The 21,830-nt window shown below is 42.6% G+C and overlaps 3 protein-coding genes across 4 annotated transcripts; 2 read left to right on the top strand and 1 right to left on the bottom strand.

The window, feature by feature from the left end:
• Nucleotides 1–323: 323 nt before the first annotated feature.
• On the bottom strand, nt 324–5,924 carry LOC121557836 (cystine/glutamate transporter). 2 transcript variants are annotated; one of them, XM_041871302.2, is made up of 13 exons: nt 5,812–5,924; nt 5,113–5,407; nt 2,851–2,977; nt 2,618–2,733; nt 2,397–2,522; nt 2,190–2,289; nt 2,048–2,092; nt 1,825–1,948; nt 1,619–1,722; nt 1,428–1,524; nt 1,124–1,273; nt 823–1,000; nt 324–675 (listed from the first exon to the last, which is right to left on the bottom strand). In XM_041871302.2, exons 2-13 carry the CDS (start codon nt 5,345–5,347, stop codon nt 611–613), a joined length of 1,467 nt encoding a protein of 488 aa, XP_041727236.1. In that variant the 5' UTR covers nt 5,348–5,407; nt 5,812–5,924; the 3' UTR covers nt 324–610. The 2 variants fall into 2 exon arrangements, with proteins under 2 accessions (XP_041727236.1, XP_041727237.1); XM_041871303.2 differs by lacking the exon at nt 5,812–5,924 and adding an exon at nt 5,604–5,693.
• Nucleotides 5,925–7,510: 1,586 nt separating this feature from the next.
• Nucleotides 7,511–10,017, top strand: LOC121557847 (peroxisome assembly protein 26-like). The gene is made up of 5 exons (XM_041871314.1): nt 7,511–7,941; nt 8,036–8,176; nt 8,355–8,683; nt 8,772–8,912; nt 9,154–10,017. The coding sequence occupies exons 1-5, from the start codon at nt 7,730–7,732 to the stop codon at nt 9,255–9,257; spliced, it is 927 nt and encodes a 308-aa protein (XP_041727248.1). The 5' UTR covers nt 7,511–7,729; the 3' UTR covers nt 9,258–10,017.
• Nucleotides 10,018–18,920: 8,903 nt separating this feature from the next.
• Nucleotides 18,921–21,266, top strand: LOC121557845 (protein mono-ADP-ribosyltransferase PARP12-like). The gene is made up of 3 exons (XM_041871313.1): nt 18,921–19,278; nt 19,699–19,834; nt 20,232–21,266. Exons 1-3 carry the CDS (start codon nt 19,007–19,009, stop codon nt 21,075–21,077), a joined length of 1,254 nt encoding a protein of 417 aa, XP_041727247.1. The 5' UTR covers nt 18,921–19,006; the 3' UTR covers nt 21,078–21,266.
• Nucleotides 21,267–21,830: the final 564 nt, after the last annotated feature.

The following is a 21,830-nucleotide window of genomic DNA, read 5'->3' as shown; positions in this document are numbered from 1 at the left end:
AAGCCCGGTGACTGCTGCTCCTTTTAAAACATTGGTTGGGTTTAGATGTTTGAATGGTCTTAACTTTGACTAGATTCACAAAGTCTTGGGTTTCTTGGCCCCTATAATAATTAAAAGTATGATAAACTGGAAGAGGCATGAACACCACATAATATACAATAACTTTTACATTCTTGTTCAGTATTTATCACACGACCAGTACAACAGACCCCAGAGCAAGGTTTGGGGAAAAGCTGACATGGGTAAATCTGCCAATTTGGGATGTTTTAAGAAAACCATGTCTGTTTTATGAATCCTATGTACATTTAATAAATTAATAATAATACAGTTTCTCTTGTTTTATTTAAGTACCAAATACCAGTATGTCAACATTTGTTGATGAACATCATTTTAAATGTAAATAATCCACACAAAACTATCTTGTATTCAAAGCGTAAAAAGTACACCTCCTTAATTCAAGTAAACTAACTTTCCCAGCAGTGAATGTTGTAGAGTTAACAGCTCATTATTTTCCTAATCTAACTAACATGCCTTGGTATTCACATCCATATACAATATGGAGGGCACAGCAATAGGTGTCTGTCTGGTCAGTGTGAGTGAAGAGGTGTCTTCAGTAGGTCTGGACTTCCTGCTGAGCCACCTCCAGCAATATCTGAAGCTGCTTACTGCAGTAGTCTGGAGAATAGAGAGACAGTCCCTTCAGTGACTCGCAACAGCCATTACTATCCCCCACAACACCACCCTCACCTGACATTTCTGCTATCAGTAATTCAGTATGATGACAATGGCATTATAGTGGCATGATAAGGGTGTGTGACTCACTGAAGAGCTTTCTCCATCTGGTGGGCAGGCGTGAGCGGTGGACGGTCAGGTAGTAGACAGGGACTCCAGATAGGGTGAGAGCACAGCTGCCCCCTGTGTTCCAGGGGTCTGAGTACAGAGACAGCCCAACGATGAAGAAGCACACCACTGTGAAGGTGACTGCGATGGCCAGTGGCACCTAGTAGACATAATAGAATTATGAGCTGATCATAGGAATAAAACCATAGGTAAACTGTAAAGAAACAGCCAACTAGTAAGTACCAAACAAGTGACATAAGTTAATTATAGTAGTCATAGCAACCTTGAAGGGTCTTGGGTGGAGGGGGAAGCGGTAGCGATGGATGAGCATCCCCATGGTCGCCATGGCAATGAAGAGCCACCGAGAGAAGGAAGCAAAGTTGATCAGCTGGAAGATCTCTCCTCTGGCCACCATCACTACCACCAATGGATACTGCAGGAAGGACAACACAAACATCTCAACTGGACCATGAAAGCATAGACCTACCTCATCAAACCAATAAGGACATACCCACAATACAGATGTCTATAAAGGGACTCTAATAGGGTTGACAAGGTAGACTATGGGCAGTAGTATTAGACTATACCAGCAGCAGCACAGCAGGCAGAGGCGTGTTTCTACGGATGTGGATCATTGAGAAGAGGACTGGCCAGTGTCCCTCCCTGGCCCCCACGAACAGCATCCTGCACCACGGACAGACAGACGTCTCGTGAATAGAACCAGCCAAGCGTACATTAAGGTGTACGTTTCTGAATTACGAGAGTGCAGCTTTATTACCTGGGTGCTCCAAAGAAGCCACCGTTCAGCGCCCCAAGACAGGATACAGCAACCAGTACAGGAATCACAGAGGCCAAGCCGTGAAGAGCACGGTTGGCAAACGTCTGCGATAAACAGACAGCATATATGAGGCTGACATGCAGTTCATTTCACATGTAGTTATTTTCCTTCTCTTGGCTTTGACCATCTGATGCCACAGTACTGACCACAGCCACCGCGTCAGACACAAGAAGCTCCTCTGCTGTCATCATGGTGTAATAGGCCACGTTGACAAGAACGTAGCACACAGTCACCGTCACCATGGAGAAGATGATTGCCAGTGGGATGTTTCTGACAAAATAGAGCAGACAAACACAGACATGAGGGTACTTGATTTTTTTGTGTGGAAATAAATGGTCAATCACATCGTTTTTTTTTTTTTTTAAATACCTATTTGGGTTAATGACCTCCTCTGTGACAAAATTCAGATAAAACCTGCAAAGAAAGTACAAGATGTCAATTTAACAGTTAACAGTTCTTTATGGATAACACAACAATGGTATGACATTTGATTTTCTTGTGCACTGCTTACCATCCACCATAGGCATATAGACCAGAATAAAAGGCCAATGGTAGCTTATCCAGTGTTAGTGTATCAATCTCAAAGCCATTCTGGAAGTTCTCTGTCTGTCCTAGAGAGGGGAGAGAGAAAGACGAGTTAGCAGGTTTGATTGAATAGGGTCCTGGGTATATTATATGTATCATGTATCATGTTACTATACCAAAACCACTACCCCACCTCTGGCTAATGCCATGATGCCAGGAACGATGATTAGGACCAGGGCAAACATCTTGATGAATGTCAGTGTGACCTGGGTGCGAGAGGCCAGGGTCACACTCCAGCAGTTTATCGCCACCACAAATGCTACAGGGAGAGGGGGAAGATAGGCCTAGTTGAAACAGCGTTCCATTGTAATCATACCATTCACAAAGTCATATAGATTGTATTTTATCACTCACTCACTCCAAGGATGCTGACCAGTTTAATCAGCGCTGTGGGAGGAGCACAAGGGCTGAAAAAGGGTTCCACCACATAACGTCCAAACGCCAGGGACACGTAGGAGGCTACAGCTGGCCTTTACAGTCCACATGGAGTACAGTAAAAGCATTAGACAAACTTGTACTAAACTATACTGTCTCCTAAACTATTCTAAGAGTGTATGAAAAGAGACACAGAGATACAGGCTGCTGACCTGATAAATAAAAACTCTGCCCAGAGTCGCAGGAACGCAGGCAAGGGTCCTAATGTCTCCAGCAGATAGGTGTAGTGGCCCCCTGACTTTGTAAAAGTGGTTCCCAGCTCAGCATAGCACAAGGCCCCTGGACAAAGGACAGAGACAGATGACACATCTCCCACAGGGCACAGGCGTCAGTTCAACGTCTAGTTTTGATTTACATTTGGTTGAGTTGTCAACTAACGTGAATTCAACGTGAAATCAACAAAAAATGTCACCATGTCTTTGGATTTAGGTGAAAAGTTGGGTGAAAAAAAGACTACATTCCCTTACGTTGATTACTTTTTTCAAATACAGTCAGTTTTCCATGTTGACTCAACGTCATCACATTGAATTTCTTGGTTGAAATGATGTGGAAACAATGTTGATTCAACAAATTTTTGCTCAGTGGGCTGGGATATTTTATATTGTATCACTATCTCTATACATTCAGGAAACTGATTTTTTTTTAATATTCACTATTCCGTGCATATCATTAGTTATTGCTGTGCTTATAACTGTGGTATAATAAAGTTAAAAACTTGGGGGAAACTTGGGAAATATCAGCCAGACATCCACCCCCTGCTTTCAGCCCATGCTACCCTTTTGATCTGTTTATTTGGTCAGCCATAGGCTATTACCCTATAAACAGTCTTTATGAATAGTACAGATCTTAATTTGATCACTTTTGTTGCTGAGAATTTTCCTGCACAGCAGGAAATGCAAACTTGTAGTGTATTTGAGGTTTAAAAAGGCTTCTAAAGTTTGTAATTTCCACATTTCAGACTTGATTTGCCCTAATGAAAAATGCATCAACCCCTACAAAAATTGCCATTAATTGTAATCACATAATAATTCATATTTCCTGTTGCTGCAGGCTCCTTTTCCTGCTGTAGCAAACTGGCTCAAATGAAGATCCTATATCTGTATATTAAACCATCAGTTTAATAGTAAACATTGTTAATGTGCGTTAATGATACAAGTAATAGTGGAGGCATGTATGACAATAACCTGTACAGGGAACTGTTATCTTAATTAAATAAGATAAGTCAAAGTTACTTTATAGTTGCAAAGGTTGATCGCATGTGCAAATACCAGAGGATTGTGGACCCTGGCCAGATGATTCAGCTAAGTGTCACGAATGTCGGTGGAATGCGGTAGGCCAGAGTCAAGCGCAGGATACAGAATGAGATGAAGAACCACTTTACTGAGAAGTAAAGAAATAAAAGAAAACCTCCAACAACAAGGGAGGAGCAAAACCCGCTCACAAAATGACACTCGTACAATCCAATAAACACGCACACCACACAGTGGACGTGAACAGGTTAAATAGGGAAGACAAACTAACATAATAGGGAACAGGTGTGCAACAACAGACAACAATCAAATGAACATAGAAACATATAACATAGAGCGGCAGCAGCTAGTACTCCGGTGATGAAGAACGCCGAAGCCTGCCCGAGCCAGAAGGAAGGGCAGTCTCGGCAGAATCCGTGACACTAAGTGAATACACAGTTTTCTGCCAAAGAAAATACAGAAAGTACTAGGTTACACTTCTGGGGTAGCCTACACTTCCATTTGGGGAGTGAATGTTGTGTGCTGCCTGTGAATTAAAGGGGCAGTGCAGTCAACAACATGATTTACCAGTGTTTTATATATATTTCCACACTATGAGGTTGGAAAAATACTGTGAAATTTGGAAAATTATGATAATGCCCTTTTAGTGTAAGATTTTAGTGTAAGAGCTGTTTGAAAAGACTGCCAGAAATGTCAGCTCGTTTTGCATGGGTGGAGTTTTGGCCTACCTGGCGACATCACCAGGCAGTATAAGTTAATAGACCAATAACAATAATAGACCTCTCTGCCAATAACAGCTAGTTTTTAGGTTACCTATCTCTCCCATTAGGCTCCTCCAATTAGGTTCCTCATTCAGACCTCTCCCAGACAGAGTGAGAAATTGCTTTTAGCTAAGAAGCTCTTTTTGTATATTTTTGACAATTTTTAATTGAAAACAATCACAGTAAGGTACTTAATTGTTACCAAGAAATGATTTGATATTGAGATAAAAACGGCTGCATTGGACCTTTAACAATACTGAATCAGCCTGATGTGTGAATTCTTAATAAAAATGTTTCAGGATGGATATTATGTTAGCAACTGCCACTCTCAAACATCACAATTATACACCTCCTGCCTTCATAGGTACCCACTACCTCTTTTAAAATGACAGTTGGTACTTACCGAAGGTCGAGAGGACCCCACACAGTGCCCACACCACCAGTGACAGCCCCACACTACCACTGTTAATCAGAACCCCTTTTGGTGCAATGAAGATGCCGCTGCCCACCACGGTACCGATGATGAAGGAGATAGCCGGAAGCAGACCTATCGTCCTTCTCAGGTGGATCACCTTATCTTCTTTCTTCTCCTTCACCTCATCCCCCTCTTCCTTTGACTGAACTCCATCTATGCCCATGCCTCAGCAGCCTTGAAGGTGTGCATACACCTTGTTTAGACAGCCAGCAGACACCAACACCTTCCAGTGAATAAATCAAATACCAAAAGTTACTTTTAAGCAGCAAAAATCCTTTCACATTCCAGTTTGAAGAAAACAGAGAAGTAGTCCCTTTAAGTGAACAAAAAGTATTCTCTCTTTATGAACATAAAAGTATTATCATTCCTTCTATGGATAAACTATAACATTCATATCACTCTTCTTATACTGAAACTACTTGTATGTATCCAATGAAGACTGCTGTATGTAGAGGACGAGTATAGAAGACAAGCTGAGAGACGAGACAAGCTGGGTGGAGCTGTAGGAGCTGAACGGGTAGACTAGTATACCCCTCACACTTGCACAAGGCCCTCTCCCCTGAACTTGTTTTTTACCCCCTCATTGGCTCTTGCAAATCAGATCAGTCAGTAACCACGGAAACTCACCAATCCTGCACAAGCGGGGAACAAAGCCAGCAGTCTTCCCAAGCTTCAACAACATGAGTAATTAAGGCAGTTTAGACGGGTCAAAGCCATGCTGCATTCATTGGACTGAGTGTGAGTGTGTGTGTGTGTACGTGCGTGCATGCATGCATGTGCGTGCGCACTAAAGTTTTTGTGGTCTTTGCGTGTGTGTGTGCCTGTGTGTGTGAAGTTTTGCTTGTGTGCACAGCTTTAAACACGGAATTCCATGGGGCGAGAACCCAAACCCCCCTTGTAGCGGCAGCTGTACAGATGACAGGGGGGTTGCTTTCAACAACAACTTCACAACAGAGAAAGTATACGCGCTATAGGAGCAGATGGCCTTATTGATGTTCTCTCTAATATCCAGAAAATATCAGTATAATTCATTCATAACCAAATCATAACCAAATAACATCAAATGTGGCACAAATTTCAACACTAAAATGGGGTTGAATGCATCGTCAAACAATTGGCTTCTCATTTCTGTCGCTCTGCACACACTCCTGATGAATAACAGCAAGGTCATGTAGTTTGCCCCTGTGTGTGAACTGTGAAGTATTTCTGTCATGAGCAAAGAAACTTCAGAGTGAGACCTCATGTGAGGATTCAACAGTAAACTGTTAAAATGTAGCCCAGTTGATAGAGCATGGCGTTTGCAATGCCAGGGTTGTGGGTTCAATTCCCACGGGGGGGGGCAGTATAAAAAAATATGTATTCACTAACTGTAAGTCGCTCTGGATAAAAGCGTCTGGTAAATGACTAAAATGTAAATGTAAAATGTTAAAAAATGTATCTGCTCTCTCATTTCATAACGCTTGGGAGACTGTGGCTGTCCATTTCAGTTCATCCGTCGCTTGGCTGCCTATTGTTAAAAATGTGTCAACACAGCAGGTAACAAAGGCATTATAGCTGCTTTATTTTCATTTGACATGTTTTGTTGTAATTGCATGTGTTGACAATGGGTGCCGGCATTTCTGGGAAACTAAGTGTTGTATTCACAATAACTTATCTGACATGTCACCACTCTACACCACCACATTATGTGACTTGAATAATACAGAAAGGGAAAGTATGCCGTTTCTTTTTTTCTTCTTTTCATGTTTATTCAGCTGAACGTTGTGAGGATGTTTGGGAGAGATCCCTACTGCTATGAAAAATAAGTATTTCAAATTGCTGCAGGTCCAACATCAAACATCATGTCTAATATTTAGTACCTTCTAAAATCGGTCTCTCAACAGAAAATGGAGGAAATGAAAGTCCCTTAACACCCAAACCTTACTTTGCAACGTATTATTAGCTCATGGCATAGAGTTATTTTGAGTTCTACAACTTCATCACTTTCTGTCCTTACAAAAACAGTGATGCAAAGGTGTGTGCAAATGCTCCATTGTTCCAGAGATCCCACAAATCAATTATCATATTCAGTGGTTACATTTATGAATGAGTTAATTAATACTTTAATGTCGCATAGGGAAATCTGATTGGCAACATTCCTTTTTCTTTGAATTGCAAGCATATTTTGGAGGGTGTCAAAAGAGGTACCAAAAGACCCACTCATCCCGCACGCCGGGCGAGCTAAATCGAGCGCACATCGAGGTGTACGTATGAATAAGAACGCAAGTGATTGGCTGCCTTGTGTTCATGAGTAATCTCTGAATATGATTGGTGGCGAGTGCGGAAGTCAAATAAGAGCATGTAGATTGCCTCAGAATGTAAACAAATTTGTACAAGGCAGGTACCACAGTTTTTTGCAATTAAACTTACCACCACCACATAATTGATGGCACGTTTAACATATTGGTAAATACATTACTAATGTTTGGTTGACAGTCGGTGATGCGTCTTACAATTTGTCGGCACAAACAACTAAATAGAAGTAACGTTAGCTGCATACAGTACAATGAGGAGCAACTCGTCCACCTCAATGGTTCACACTCTCAGCTTCGGGTCTGTCCATCAAAGCCCCCCGCTGAGTTCAAATTTTGGACTGACACATGGCCTGTTGGACTCAGCTGCCGAACAGTTAATGGTTCAGAAGGATTTCCAAGCTGCGTTCGACACATGTGAGAGAGGCCTGGAGAGCCTTTTAAACGCGGAGCAAGAGGACAGCAGGTGGGTACTAATTCTTATAATTTGCTCTGCTTTTATGACATGGTCCTTGTTGCATTGCATTATTGGACTAAACCGTTGTCCATCTGACTTTCAGGTATGGTGAGTTGAAGGCTGCAATCTGCATTGTGGGGATTCAAGCATTGGCTGAACTCAATCAGTGGCCTGGTGTACTGGCATGGATTCTGCAGCATTATGAGTGCCCTGAGAAAATACCTGCCAAAATAATGCAGATGTGGTGAGGAAAATTTAATATGGTTAATATGCAGGCACTCATTTCTTGCACACCATTTATAACAGTGCTATACACTGCATACACTGCACATTGTGATCTATGTTTTCAATTGGCATGTAAATGTATTCCCCAATTCACCCTGAAGTCATGTTTTTCTCTATGTCCCTCTTCATTTTTGTAGCATACTCCTATACACCAAAGTGGGTGAGCAAGCTATGATGCAGGAGGCAGGCAATGTTTGGCTGTGCTGTCCATCCAATGGGAGATTGGCAGGATTTGGGACTGTAGCAGAGCTGTATTTACTGCATATTCTAGTGCCTTTAGGTCATATGACAGAGGCACGGGAGTTGGTTTCTGGTGGGGTGGGAGGTATTTCATTCACAGAGGACCAGAAACAAACAGCACTGGATATCGTGGAGAATAAAGAGAACCTCAGCCAAGAACAACCTCCAAGCCCTAGTCCAAACCCCAGTCCTGTGGTGGTGGCTGCTGGACTTAACACACCTCAAGGTGCATCTCACTTACAGTTACATTAACCCTTTGTATTGACTTTAATGCTGCCAGACAGTGTCACTGACTGTGTGTTTGTGCTTTATAGGTGCTGTGATTCAGAAACTTGAGGCCTTGCTTAGGCTTTTCAACAGAGGACTATCAGTAGCCAGTGCTGGGTCATTCCCTCTTCGGAGAGTCTTTCTGGCTGTGGTCCTTCTCTATATGCTTTTTGTCCGGATGGATCCAGGTAAACAACAAAAAACAATGTTGTAAGCCTATTATTCAATCATTGAAAGAAACTGTCAACATCCAAATAATGTGGTTGCTTTAGTTAATACTAGTCTAGCACTTAGCATACAGCTTTTGTCTAGCTTTTGATTGCACCTAACCTACCTACAGTATTTAAGCACCTAAGCGCTGAACAGCGATAGATAGATATCAGAACATAAAGAGCAGAAATGTTATGATGATTCTTGGCTTCTCCACAGCTCATCCCTCATCTTTCCCCTGGATCTCACGGCTGCTGCAGATGCTGAAGCAGATGTGGGACGCCATGTTTGCTCCTTACTATCAAGCCAGAGCTCAGAGCTAAGAACTGTAAAACCATACAGCCTGGTGCTGGGACATCATGAGATCACCGTTGACCCTTAATCATGTAAATATGAATTACTGACTGAGATAAAGAGAGAAAATCAGGGGTGCTTTTGTTGCCAGCCACAACAACATGGATACCTGTCATATCAGAATGTGAACAACATGGATACCTGTGAAGGCAGACTGTGAGCAACATGGATACCTGTGAACGCAGAATGTGAACAACATGGATACCTGTGAAGGCAGAATGTGAACAACATGGATAGCTGTGAAGGCAGAATGTGAAAGTAACAGGCAGAATTAATTTCCCTGGTGTTGCAGATTCAGTTGCTCCCATATATGTGTGCGTGTGAGCGAGCGAGAAAGCGATTGAGTGTGTGTGGTGACACACATTTTGTGTTGATATGAATGGCCCAGTCCAAAATAACTGTTATATGGAGGCAAGCTAATTATAAATCAGATGCATGTCAGACAAATTATAACTTTTACTTTGACAGATTTTTAATTGGTAAAATTATAATCTTCTCATTATACATGAGTCCAGTATCTTTCAATAGGGTCTGGCTCCAGCAGATACCTTCTCAGGACACAGACGCTGTGAGGTATACGGGCTCAGACAGGTTGAATGGTGCATGTATTAGCGAGCCAGTGTGTACTAGCTAGCTAGTAATGTGTACTAGCTAGTTAGTAGTGTGTACTAGCTAGCTTGTGGTCCTCTGTAGCTCAATGTGGTCCTCTGTAGCTCAATTGGTAGAGCATGGCGCTTGTAACGCCAGGGTAGTGGGTTCGATCCCGGGACTACCCATATGTAAAAATGTATACACACATGACTGTAAGTCGCTTTGGATAAAAGCGTCTGCTAAATGGCATATTATTATTATTATACTAGGTATACTAGCTAGTAGTGTGTACTAGCTAGCTAGTGTATACTAGGTAGCAGTGGTGTAGTGGGGGCTTTTCTTTCAGTGGGTATTGCGTATTACTTCTTAATCCCCACTGATGCATATCCAAGTAGTATAGTGAAGGTATACGCCGTATCAATTATGTAGTACAATAGACGTTTCAACTTATATCTACAAGTATATGCTAACTAAGGAAACAATGGATATGCATTGAAAAAGTTTGGTCCGAAGTCTTGGTTGAATCTTTGTAGTGCGCAATTCAGTCATCATGAGCGGTTTGAATGAACATTTCTATAGGCTTTCCCAAAAAACCTTCCCAATTTAATGTTGACTGCAAAGTCAGCCTACCTGGCAGAATTAAATAATGATGGTTTGTATCAATTGGGAGGGCATTTGTTTTGCTAACTCTGCCATGTAGGCCTACATTGTACAGTACAGAAACACGGCTAGCCAAATGGTCTCTTGCTAGGTGAGAAATTGAATTAAAAGGCAACTACACCCTCCAAATATTTTTATTTTTCCCATGGTCGTTTTTCTAAAAAGTGTGGATTTTGAGTGAAAACCTGAAAAAATATAGTAAATCAGAATTTAAAAAACTATAGGAAAACAGCATTTTTCACACAGGGCGCCTTTCCTTCACCGGCAGGCCGTTTTGGATTTTTTTGGGGCAAAACTTGAGTTTACCCACTTCTGAAAAGCACCCCTACACCACTGCTAGGTAGGTAGGTAGCTAGCAGTGTTTCCAGTTAGCCTATAATAGCATTTTCTTTTTTTTAAAGCCGATAAATAAAATTGGAACCTGCCAATTGTCCGGGAGAAGAAAATAAAAAATTTGCGAAATATGGTTTTTGAAAAAATATGTTTTTTTTTTCATTGCTGTAAATACATTTGACCAGTCATGCTTATCGGTCTATAGGTTAATTTTGCAGAATTAAATTGACGTGTGTATTATATTCCTTATGTATCACATTCACACCATACAGATACAGAGCCTTTTAGTGGAAAATCTGTCAGACAGCACTTTTATGATGATCATGCTGTTTAATCAGCTTCTTGACATGTGACACCTGTCGGATGGATTATCTTGGCAAAGGAGAAATGCTCACTAACAGAGATGTAAACAAATTTGTGCACCAAATCTGAGAGAAATAAGCTTTTGTGTGTATAGAAAATGTTGCGTTTATATTTGTGTTCAGTATACATATTAGTCATTATCGGAATGACCCTTCAGTCAGGAGACGTGGAGGAGGCCATAGGAGGGCAACAACCCAGCAGCAGGACTGCTACCTCCGCCTTTGTGCAAGGAGGAGCAGGAGGAGCACTGCCAGAGCCCTGCAAAATGACCTCCAGCAGGCCACAAATGTGCATGTGTCTGCTCAAACGGTCAGAAACAGACTCCATGAGGGTGGTATGAGGGCCCGACGTCCACAGGTGGGGGTTGTGCTTACAGCTTAACACCGTGCAGGACGTTTGGCATTTGCCAGAGAACACCAAGATTGGCAAATTCGCCACTGGCACCCTGTGCTCTTCACAGATGAAAGCAGGTTCACACTGAGCACGTGACAGACGTGACAGAGTCTGGAGACGCCGTGGAGAACGTTCTGCTGCCTGCAACGTCCTCCAGCATGACCGGTTTGGCGGTGGGTCAGTCATGGTGTGGGGTGGCATTTCTTTGGGGGGCCGCACAGCCCTCCATGTGCTCGCCAGAGGTAGCCTGACTGCCATTAGGTACCGAGATGAGATCCTCAGACCCCTTGAACCATATGCTGGTGCGGTTGGCCCTGAGTTCCTCCTAATGCAAGACAATGCTAGACCTCATGTGGCTGGAGTGTGTCAGCAGTTCCTGCAAGAGGAAGGCATTGATGCTATGGACTGGCCCGCCTGTTCCCCAGACCTGAATCCAATTGAGCACATCTGGGACATCATGTCTCGCTCCATCCACCAACGCCACGTTGCACCACAGACTGTCCAGGAGTTGGCGGATGGTTTAGTCCAGGTCTGGGAGGAGATCCCTCAGGAGACCATCCGCCACTTCATCAGGAGCATGCCAGGCGTTGTAGGGGGGTCATACAGGCACGTGGAGGCCACACACATTACTGAGCCTCATTTTGACTTGTTTTAAGGACATTACATCATCAAAGTTGGATCAGCCTGTAGTGTGGTTTTCCACTTTAATTTTGAGGGTGACTCCAAATCCAGACCTCTATGGGTTGATACATTTGATTTCCATTGATACTTTTTGTGTGATTTTGTTGTCAGCACATTCAAGTATGTAAAGAAAAAAGTATTTAATAAGATTATTTCATTCATTCAGATCTAGGATGTGTTATTTTAGTGTTCCCTTTATTTTTTTGAGCAGTGTATATATATATACACACCTTATTTACATAAGTATTCAGACCCTTTGCTATGAGACTCGAAATTGAGCTCAGATGCATCCTGTTTCCATTGATCATCCTTGAGATGTTTCTACAACTTGATTGGAGTCCACCTGTGCTAAATTCAATTGATTGGACATGATTTGGAAAGGCACACACCTGTCTATATAAGGTCCCACAGTTGACAGTGCATGTCAGAGCAAATTCAAAGCCATGAGGTCAAAGAAATTGTCCATAGAGCTCCGAGACAGGATTGTGTCGAGGCACAGATCAAGGGAAGGGTACCAAAAAATGTCTGCAGCATTGAAGGTCCCCAAGAACACAGTGGCCTTATCATTCTTAGATGGAAGAAGTTTTGAACCATCAAGACTCTTCCTAGAGCTGGCTGCCCGGCCAAACTGAGCAATCGGGGGAGAAGGGCCTTGGTCAGGGAGGTGACCAAGAACCTGATGGTCACTCTGACAGAGCTCTAGGGTTCCTCTGTGTAGATGGGAGAACCTTCCAGAAGGACAACCATCTCTGCAGTACTCCACCAATCAGGCCTTTTTGGTAAAGTGGCCAGACGGAAGCCACTCCTCAGTAAAAGGCATTTTAATAAATGATTTGGTGACGTGAATATATTTAGTATAGTTTTATCTAAAAAGGATAACTTTTTCAATGTTTCACTTTTCATTTTTTATCAAATTCACTAAAGGAGGTCCTACCCTTCCTCCTGTGAGGAGCCTCCACTGTTACGCATCCAATGCATATGGGTCCTGTACATGTAAATTAAATTGCTGCCGGTCAAATGTCCGGGACCACATTTTCATTACGGAAACCCTGGTAGCCAACTAGTAGTAGTGTGTATTAGCTTGCTGGTGTGTACTAGCTAGCTGCACCAGCAACAGTGGTTAACATAACGCCCTGGACCAGAGATGGTATGTGCGTAGCACACTGGCGCTGTGGAACAAAGCTACTGACTTGCATGCTGATTACACCGGGAGCGCGTCCACGTTGCGCCATCGCGCTCATGTTGTTTTTGTCCATCCACACCAGACGCCATCAGGACACGCAGGTTGAAACATCAAAACGAACTCTGAACCAACTATATTAATTTGGGGACAGGTCGAAACCATGAAACATTCATGGCTTGCTGTTACTAGCTAATATGTCCTGGGATATAAACATTGGGTTGTTATTTTACCTGAAATACACAAGGTCCTCTACGCCAACAATTAATCCACAGATAAAAGGGTAAACAGAGTTAGTTTCTAGTAATCTCTCCTCCAGTCTTCTTCTTCTTTGGACTTTATATGGCGGTTGGAAACCAACTTTAAGGTGCACTACCACCACCAACTGGACAGGAGTGTGGACCTTAGTTCATCTTTCAATCACCCATGTGGGTATATGCTCCTAAAAACCAATGAGGAGATGGGAAAGGCGGGACTTGCAGCGTGTCAAGTTTCACAAATAGAACCAAGTTCTATTTTAGTGCCTGGCTATGCAGAGGCTCGTTCAAGTGTGCTAGCAGTTTGGATGCAATGATTGAATAATCCTTTGAACACACCGACTGTGTTATTGCACAAAATAGTATGCAGCATCATCTAGATATGTGTTCAACATTCACCTTCTGCTACCATTTCTGTCAACCCGCATACAGTTTGACGCATACAGTGGGGAGAACAAGTATTTGATACACTGCCGATTTTGCAGGTTTTCCTACTTACAAAGCATGTAGAGGTCTGTAATGTTTATCATAGGTACACTTCAACTGTGAGAGACGGAATCTAAAACAAAAATCCAGAAAATCACATTGTATGATTTTTAAGTAATTAATTTGCATTTTATTGCATGACATAAGTATTTGATACATCAGAAAAGCAGAACTTAATATTTGGTACAGAAACCTTTGTTTGCAATTACAGAGATCATACGTTTCCTGTAGGTCTTGACCAGGTTTGCACACACTGCTGCAGGGATTTTGGCCCACTCCTCCATACAGACCTTCTCCAGATCCTTCAGGTTTCGGGGCTGTCGCTGGGCAATACGGACTTTCAGCTCCCTACAAATATTTTCTATTGGGTTCAGGTCTGGAGACTGGCTAAGCCACTCCAGGACGTTGAGATGCTTCTTACGGAGCCACTCCTTAGTTGCCCTGGCTGTGTGTTTCGGGTCGTTGTCATGCTGGAAGACCCAGCCACGACCCATCTTCAATGCTTTTACTGAGGGAAGGAGGTTGTTGGCCAAGATCTCGCGATACATGGCCCCATCCATCCTCCCCTCAATACGGTGCAGTCGTCCTGTCCCCTTTGCAGAAAAGCATCCCCAAAGAATGATGTTTCCACCTCCATTCTTTACGGTTGGGATGCTGTTCTTGGGGTTGTACTCATCCTTCTTCTTCCTCCAAACGCGGCGAGTGGAGTTTAGACCAAAAAGCTCTATTTTTGTCTCATCAGACCACATGACCTTCTCCCATTCCTCCTCTGGATCATCCAGATGGTCATTGGCAAACTTCAGACGGGCCTGGACATGCGCTGGCTTGAGCAGGGGGACCTTGCGTGCGCTGCAGGATTTCATTCCATGACGGCGTAATGTGTTACTAATGGTTTTCTTTGAGACTGTGGTCCCAGCTCTCTTCAGGTCATTGACCAGGTCCTGCCGTGTAGTTCTGGGTTGATCCCTCACCTTCCTCATGATCATTGATGCCCCACGAGGTGAGATCTTGCATGGAGCCCCAGACCGAGGTTGATTGACCGTCATCTTGAACTTCCATTTTCTAATAATTGCGCCAACAGTTGTTGCCTTCTCACCAAGCTGCTTGCCTATTGTCCTGTAGCCCAACCCAGCCTTGTGCAGGTCTACAATTTTATCCCCGAGGTCCTTACACAGCTCTCTGGTCTTGGCCATTGTGGAGAGGTTGGAGTCTGTTTGATTGAGTGTGTGGACAGGTGTCTTTTATACAGATAACGAGTTCAAACAGGTGCAGTTAATACAGGTAATGAGTGGAGAACAGGAGGGCTTCTTAAAGAAAAACTAACAGGTCTGTGAGAGCCGGAATTCTTACTGGTTGGTAGGTGATCAAATACTTATGTCATGCAATAAAATGCAAATTAATTACTTAAAAATCATATAATGTGATTTTCTGGATTTTTGTTTTAGATTCTGTCTCTCACAGTTGAAGTGTACCTATGATAAAAATGACAGACCTCTACATGCTTTGTAAGTAGGAAAACCTGCAAAATCGGCAGTGTATCAAATACTTGTTCTCCCCACTGTATGTTCAATAAATCCAACATATGCGCCACACAGAACGCACTGCAACTGCCTCTGCAACGCAATGCTGCAAGGCAAACGCAGCGTTCCATTGGAAATAAATGTACTTCTGGTGTACCAAAATGCAATACCTACACAGTCGGTGTGTGTAAATGTATTTTGTAACGCGAGCGGTGTGGTCAGCATGTCACGGATACATCCGCCCAACAAAAGTACAGGTTGCGCGTGCACATACCATCTGAGATGCATGCGCTTTGAGGTTCGCAGACCAGGAGACCTCAGCGCGCATAATCTGCAGCTTGACACTTCTCGTATCTTTAGCATGTCTCTTCTCATACCAGCCACTAGGTGCCACTTGCTACACAAAGAAAATAAGAATATTTCTTCACTCTGTTGTTTTCAGAGCTCAGGGAGTGTTCACATGTAGGCCTATTTTATGTGAATTATTTAACAAACTATTTTAGTGTCTCTGTGCGTCTCCCAAAAGGTTGTAAGTCTTTTGGGATTTAAGTAACGGCCAGAGTCCCGGTCTGCATAGTCAGAGATATTTATTAATTGAGAATTCTGCCATCACAATTTCAGAGTCCATCTTTTATACTCATACATCATACAAAAAGAAATCCCTCCCCTCTGTAGGCGGGCTGTAGTTTTCCACTCTAAAACTGCTCTACTGATCTTCAGTTCACACACACACATATACACACATGCATACACACATACATACACACACACACACACACACATATCCTACTCCCTGCATTACTCAGTTATTGCCGTTCTCACAATATTCTGCACCATGTTTTCATAACAGTTTCTCCCCTCCCTAAATTGGGAGGCCTCTTTATCTTAGTTTCTCAGTTGTCTTTGTTGTCTGGCCTAACTCTTACTCACATTGCTAAATAGTGGCTCAATGCCATAGCCTTTACTGGTCCTACACTCACACATTTCTAACACATTATACACAGTTTCAGGGTGTAATAATTAGTCATTAATAATTAATCTATCAGCCTAGTTTAGGTTTTGTATCGTCAGAAGTGGTACCTATGTGAAGCTAGCCACAATAAGAATAAGCCACAATAGTGGAATTTGCAGTTCGCCTTCAAAAAGAAAAATCCCTAATTGAAAGTGATGCAAATGGATACAAATAGTGCAATCATGGCATATTTTCATTAGATAATGCTAAATTAAACTAAAGACAATCATTAGTTAATTTGACAAAAATCTGTTGTATATATTTTATATTTCACAGTACAGCCTATGGATTGTGGATCAATAAAATGGGGTATTAGTCTACTCAGTGACATCCACAGAACTAATCTGTGAAGAGTTTACACAAATATTAGTGTCATAACTCTTATTGTGGGACTTTGACTGTAGTAAATCATCAATACACATAGTAGGTTGACAGGTAAGCTTTATGTGGTTCATGTCACAGTGGTTTCAGAGTCCCGCAATATGAGCTATCATGCTAATATTTGTGTAATCTCATCATAATTGTGTTCTGTGGGTGTCACTGAGTAGACTGATACCCCATTTCATTGATCCACAATCCATAGGTAAAGCTGTACAGTGAAATATGAATGTCAATATGCACAATAGGCTGACTGGGGAGGTGATTTCCCACAGTCAAAGTCCCGCAATAACAGCTACAACGCTAATATTTGTGTAAACTCTTTACAGTTGTGTTTCTGAGTGGCGCAGTGGTCTAAGGCACTGCATCGCAGTGCTAACTGTGCCACTAGAGATCCTGGTTCAAATCCAGGCTCTGATGCAGCCGGCCGCGACCGGGAGACTCATGGGTGGTGCACAATTGGTCCAGGGTAGGGGAGGGAATGGCCGGCAGGGATGTAGCTCAGTTGATAGAGCATGGCGTTTGCATCGCCAGGGTTGTGGGTTCGATTCCCATGGGGGGCCAGTATAAAAATATATATATATATATTCACTAACTGTAAGTTGCTCTGGATAAGAGCGTCTGCTAAATGACTAAAATGTAAATGTGTTCTGTGGGTGTATTTGAGTAGACTGATTTGGCTAATCCTTATTGTGGCTAGCTTCACATAGGTAGAGGTGGTTTGTTTTGAATGGAGAGCAAAGTTAGGAAGGCTCAGGTGAACAAGGAGACTGTTGTAGCTGTCTTTTTTGATGTGGAGAAGGCGTATGATATCATGTGGAAGGAGGGTTTGTTAATCAAGCTTGATATTATGGGGGTAGGAGGAACAATGTACAACTGGATAAAGGATTTCCTGTTTGGAAGGTCTATCCAGGTTAGGGTGGGGAAGTCTTTATCAGGTATAGTAATAAATTATGTATCATTAAGGCAAAATGTTGGGAAATGTCAAAAGTAAATATTTGCTCTGATTCATGTGCAGTGTTAATGAGTCTCCAGTCCTTTAGCTCACGTAGCAGACAATACCTGCTTTATGAGGTGCTACAAACCCATGACAGGATTAAACAGATGGGTATTCAGATGAGATTTACTTGGGTTCCAGCCCATGTTGGGGTGGAGGGGAACGAGGCAGTAGATGAATTGGCTAAACAAGCACTTAGTAGTGGGGATGTTGATGTTGAAGTGTCAATGAGCAAGGCAGAGGCAAATAGACTGATATCTACAGTGATGGTGAAGAGATGGCAGGAGCAGTGGAAGAGAGATACTAAGGGCAGGCATTAATTTTAAGTACAGAGGAAAGTCGGGGAGGAGAGGACGGCAGGAAGGGACAGAAGAGAGGAGGCTATTTTTACAAGATTAGGGGTGGGACACAGCCAGCTGAATAAGACATTAAACGTGATAGGAAAGCATCCACCAGGAAAGTGTGATTATTGTCAGGAAATAGAGACTGTGGAGCACATATTGCTACAGTGTGGGCAGTATCAGAGGGAAAGAGAGAGGATGAGAGGTATGAGGGAGAAGGGGATACAGGAAATTAGTTTAAAGAGTATATTGAGTAGAGCGTCATTAGATATAGTCTCAAATATTTTGTTATCTTTTTTAAGAGAAACAGGGTTGGCAGGTAGGATTTAGTTTATCCCCGTCTCTGGCCCACACTCCAGTACGGTAGGTGGCGGTAATGCACCATAACGTTGGATTCCAACCGCCGATAAACCCCGCTGAGGAAGAAGAAGAAGAAGAAGAGGGCAAAGGTCTACTTCGTCAATATGTGCAGTCATGCATTTGAACCGATTTGAACAGTCAAGGCAGAAGATCTACGGTGACGGATATGGATACAACAGCTATGATCTATAAGGTCCTCTGTGCCCATAATGGGTATTTTGAGCTGGAAGAATTGCGTGCCAACATTAGCACGATAGAAGACGACCTGGAGAGTGTTTTAGGGAATCAGGAGATATTTACCAGCGCTGTCTCCGAGGGAAACAAACTGATAGTTGCCAAGACGAAGATGAGGTTATGCAGAGCCAAGGAATGTAATGGCTGCAGCAATTTACACCTGTGTATATTCTACCTTTATGGAACATGTCGATTCAATGAGAGGTAAACCTTGTTATTCTTTTGGTCAATAGACCTTGTCAGACTCAAGGTCCTGTTAATACTGTTTGTAGATTTGTTTAATATAATGTGGTTCTAAATATTAAGATTTAGAGGCTACAGTATGTATTTTAGAAACCGTAAAATGTTCTTGAAATGTCATTAAGACGAACTAAATGCTGGCATTTTACTCTCTAGCTAAAACACTTTCTCTAACCATGCAATCATACGTTCAACTGACACGGCCATAACAGATGGGGTGTGTTATAAAGCAACAGCTGTTCAATAGCCATTTCCCTTTTATCATTTGATATTATATGCTCTTCGCCAACATTTTCCTGTTAGTATTATCAATCTCAAAATGCTGATTTTAAAAAGGGAAGTAGGCCTATTGGGAAAGTATCTTGCTTTCTTTGTAATTTGCAGACAAGAATGCCGCTTCTGTCATCAGCTGACGTCAGAACACAACATCCGAGTCCTGAGAGAGCATCACCTGGAGAAACTGGACAGGAAGGAGCTGTGTACATTACTGTTGCAGAATGACAACACCCTCTTACCCCCAGTAAGCTCGTATTTTCAGGCTCCTTGCAGCTTATTGGAAGCAATTTAAAAGCATACACACATAAACATATACTTTCAGAAGATAAATGTTTTATTCTTACTTGCAATAAAGAAAACAAACATTTTGTAAGTAGAATGGGTTCATACTAGAATGTATTAATGCATCTTAAATGCATGACAAAACATATTTTTGAGCTGGATTTGGGATGGGTTGGTGTTTTCTTTAGAGTCTTTGCATCATTCTCTTGAGTCTTGTTCATATTTACATCATAATATAATTACCTCCTAATACTGTATATCCTCAAACTGAGCATGTAGATATCCAGAGTAAAGAAACTTAATTCCCCTTTAATACATTTGATGTGCCCTTATCAGGAGTGGTTTGTGTTTGTCTCCAGGTTTGCTTCACATACAACAAAGGTAGTGGAGAGTACGGATACTGTCCTGACAAGGAGAGCTGCAGAAGACTCCACGTCTGTGAGCGCTACATCACAGGAACCTGTGCTGCGGACGTGGACTGTGGCAGGTCTCACGACTTCTACGAGCCCCACCCGCTCAACACCCTGCAGCAGAGGGGAGTACCTAATGAACTGGTGCCATCCATGTTGTCCACCTACCGTAACATCCAGGCCATTCAGTATGAGGAAGGCTCTAGACCTGTATGTCATCCTCCTCTGCCACCACCACCACCACCACCACCACCTCCCCCACCCCCTCAAACCTATCTTCCAGCCCCCAATGTTTTCCAAAGAGAGACCCACTACATCCACTTGCAGCCAATCATAGTACACTCACAAGTGACCCCTTCAATGCTCCGTAACCTCAAGTTAAAATCCCGTCCCTTTGTCCAGACCAAACCCAAGAGCCATACTAAGCCATCCTCATCAGCTTCACACCAATCAAAGTCCGCTAAACCGCCTCCACCAGCTTCACACCAATCAAAATCCTCTAAACCGCCTCCACCAGCTCCACAGCAATCAAAATCCTCTAAACCGCCTCCACCAGCTTCACACCAATCAAAATCCTCTAAACCACCTCCACAAGCTCCAGACCAATCAAAATCCTCTAAACCGCCTCCACCAGCTCCACAGCAATCAAAATCCTCTAAACCGCCTCCACCAGCTCCACACCAATCAAAATCCTCTAAACCGCCTTCACCAGCTCCACACCAATCAAAATCCTCTAAACCAGCTCCACACCAACCAAAAGTTACCAAAGCAACTCCATCAGTCAGGCGAAGATGAATATTTGCAGAAACCAGAAATCATATATGTTTAGGGGTTCACAGAGGAGCACTTTTATAAGCAGTCTCACTTAAACCCTTATATCCGCTGCCCCATTTGACCTAAAGACTTGAAACGTTGTATGTACAGTTGAAGTCGGAAGTTTACATACACCTTAGCCAAATACATTTAAACTCAGTTTTTCACAATTCCTGACATTTAATCTTAGTAAAAATTCCCTGTCTTAGGTCAGTTAGGATCACCACTTTATTTTAAGAATGTGAAATGTCAGAATAATAGCAGAGAGAATGATTTATTTCAGCTTTTTTTACATACACTCAATTAGTATTTGGTAGCATTGCCTTTAAATTGTTTAACTTGGGTCAAACGTTTCGGGTAGCCTTCCACAAGCTTCCCACAATAAGTTGGGTGAATTTTGGCCCATTCCTCCTGACAGAGCTGGTGTAACTGAGTCAGGTTTGTAGGCCTCCTTGCTCGCACATGCTTTTTCAGTTCTACCCACACATTTTCTATAGGATTGAGGTCAGGGCTTTGTGATGGCCACTCCAATACCTTGACTTTATTGTCCTTAAGCCATTTTGGCACAACTTTGGAAGTATGCTTGGGGTCATTGTCCATTTGGAAGACCCATTTGCGACCAAGCTTTAACTTCCTGATTGATGTCTTGAGATGTTGCTTCAATATATCCACATCATTTTCCTTCCTCATGATGCCATCTATTTTGTGAAGTGCACCAGTCCCTCCTGCAGCAAA

This window comes from Coregonus clupeaformis, chromosome 28 (genome assembly GCF_020615455.1).
Source record: "Coregonus clupeaformis isolate EN_2021a chromosome 28, ASM2061545v1, whole genome shotgun sequence".
Classification (NCBI taxonomy): Eukaryota; Metazoa; Chordata; class Actinopteri; order Salmoniformes; family Salmonidae; genus Coregonus; species Coregonus clupeaformis.
This window is presented reverse-complemented; position numbering and strand designations above follow the sequence as displayed.

What these genes read in the sequence shown, in the direction of transcription:
- LOC121557845 (XM_041871313.1), top strand. Translation starts at nt 19,007, where the DNA reads ATGGATACAACAGCTATGATCTATAAGGTCCTCTGTGCCCATAATGGG. An exon ending in ACATGTCGATTCAATGAGAG is followed by an intron (nt 19,279 to 19,698) that starts GTAAACCTTGTT and finishes TGTAATTTGCAG; the next exon opens with ACAAGAATGCCGCTTCTGTC. An exon ending in ACAACACCCTCTTACCCCCA is followed by an intron (nt 19,835 to 20,231) that starts GTAAGCTCGTAT and finishes GTTTGTCTCCAG; the next exon opens with GTTTGCTTCACATACAACAA.
- LOC121557836 (XM_041871302.2), bottom strand. Translation starts at nt 5,347, where the DNA reads ATGGGCATAGATGGAGTTCAGTCAAAGGAAGAGGGGGATGAGGTGAAG. An exon ending in TGTCTGACGCGGTGGCTGTG is followed by an intron (nt 1,723 to 1,824) that starts GTCAGTACTGTG and finishes TGTTTATCGCAG; the next exon opens with ACGTTTGCCAACCGTGCTCT. An exon ending in TCCACCCAAGACCCTTCAAG is followed by an intron (nt 1,001 to 1,123) that starts GTTGCTATGACT and finishes TATGTCTACTAG; the next exon opens with GTGCCACTGGCCATCGCAGT.
- LOC121557847 (XM_041871314.1), top strand. Translation starts at nt 7,730, where the DNA reads ATGAGGAGCAACTCGTCCACCTCAATGGTTCACACTCTCAGCTTCGGG. An exon ending in GCGGAGCAAGAGGACAGCAG is followed by an intron (nt 7,942 to 8,035) that starts GTGGGTACTAAT and finishes TCTGACTTTCAG; the next exon opens with GTATGGTGAGTTGAAGGCTG. An exon ending in GCCAAAATAATGCAGATGTG is followed by an intron (nt 8,177 to 8,354) that starts GTGAGGAAAATT and finishes TCATTTTTGTAG; the next exon opens with CATACTCCTATACACCAAAG.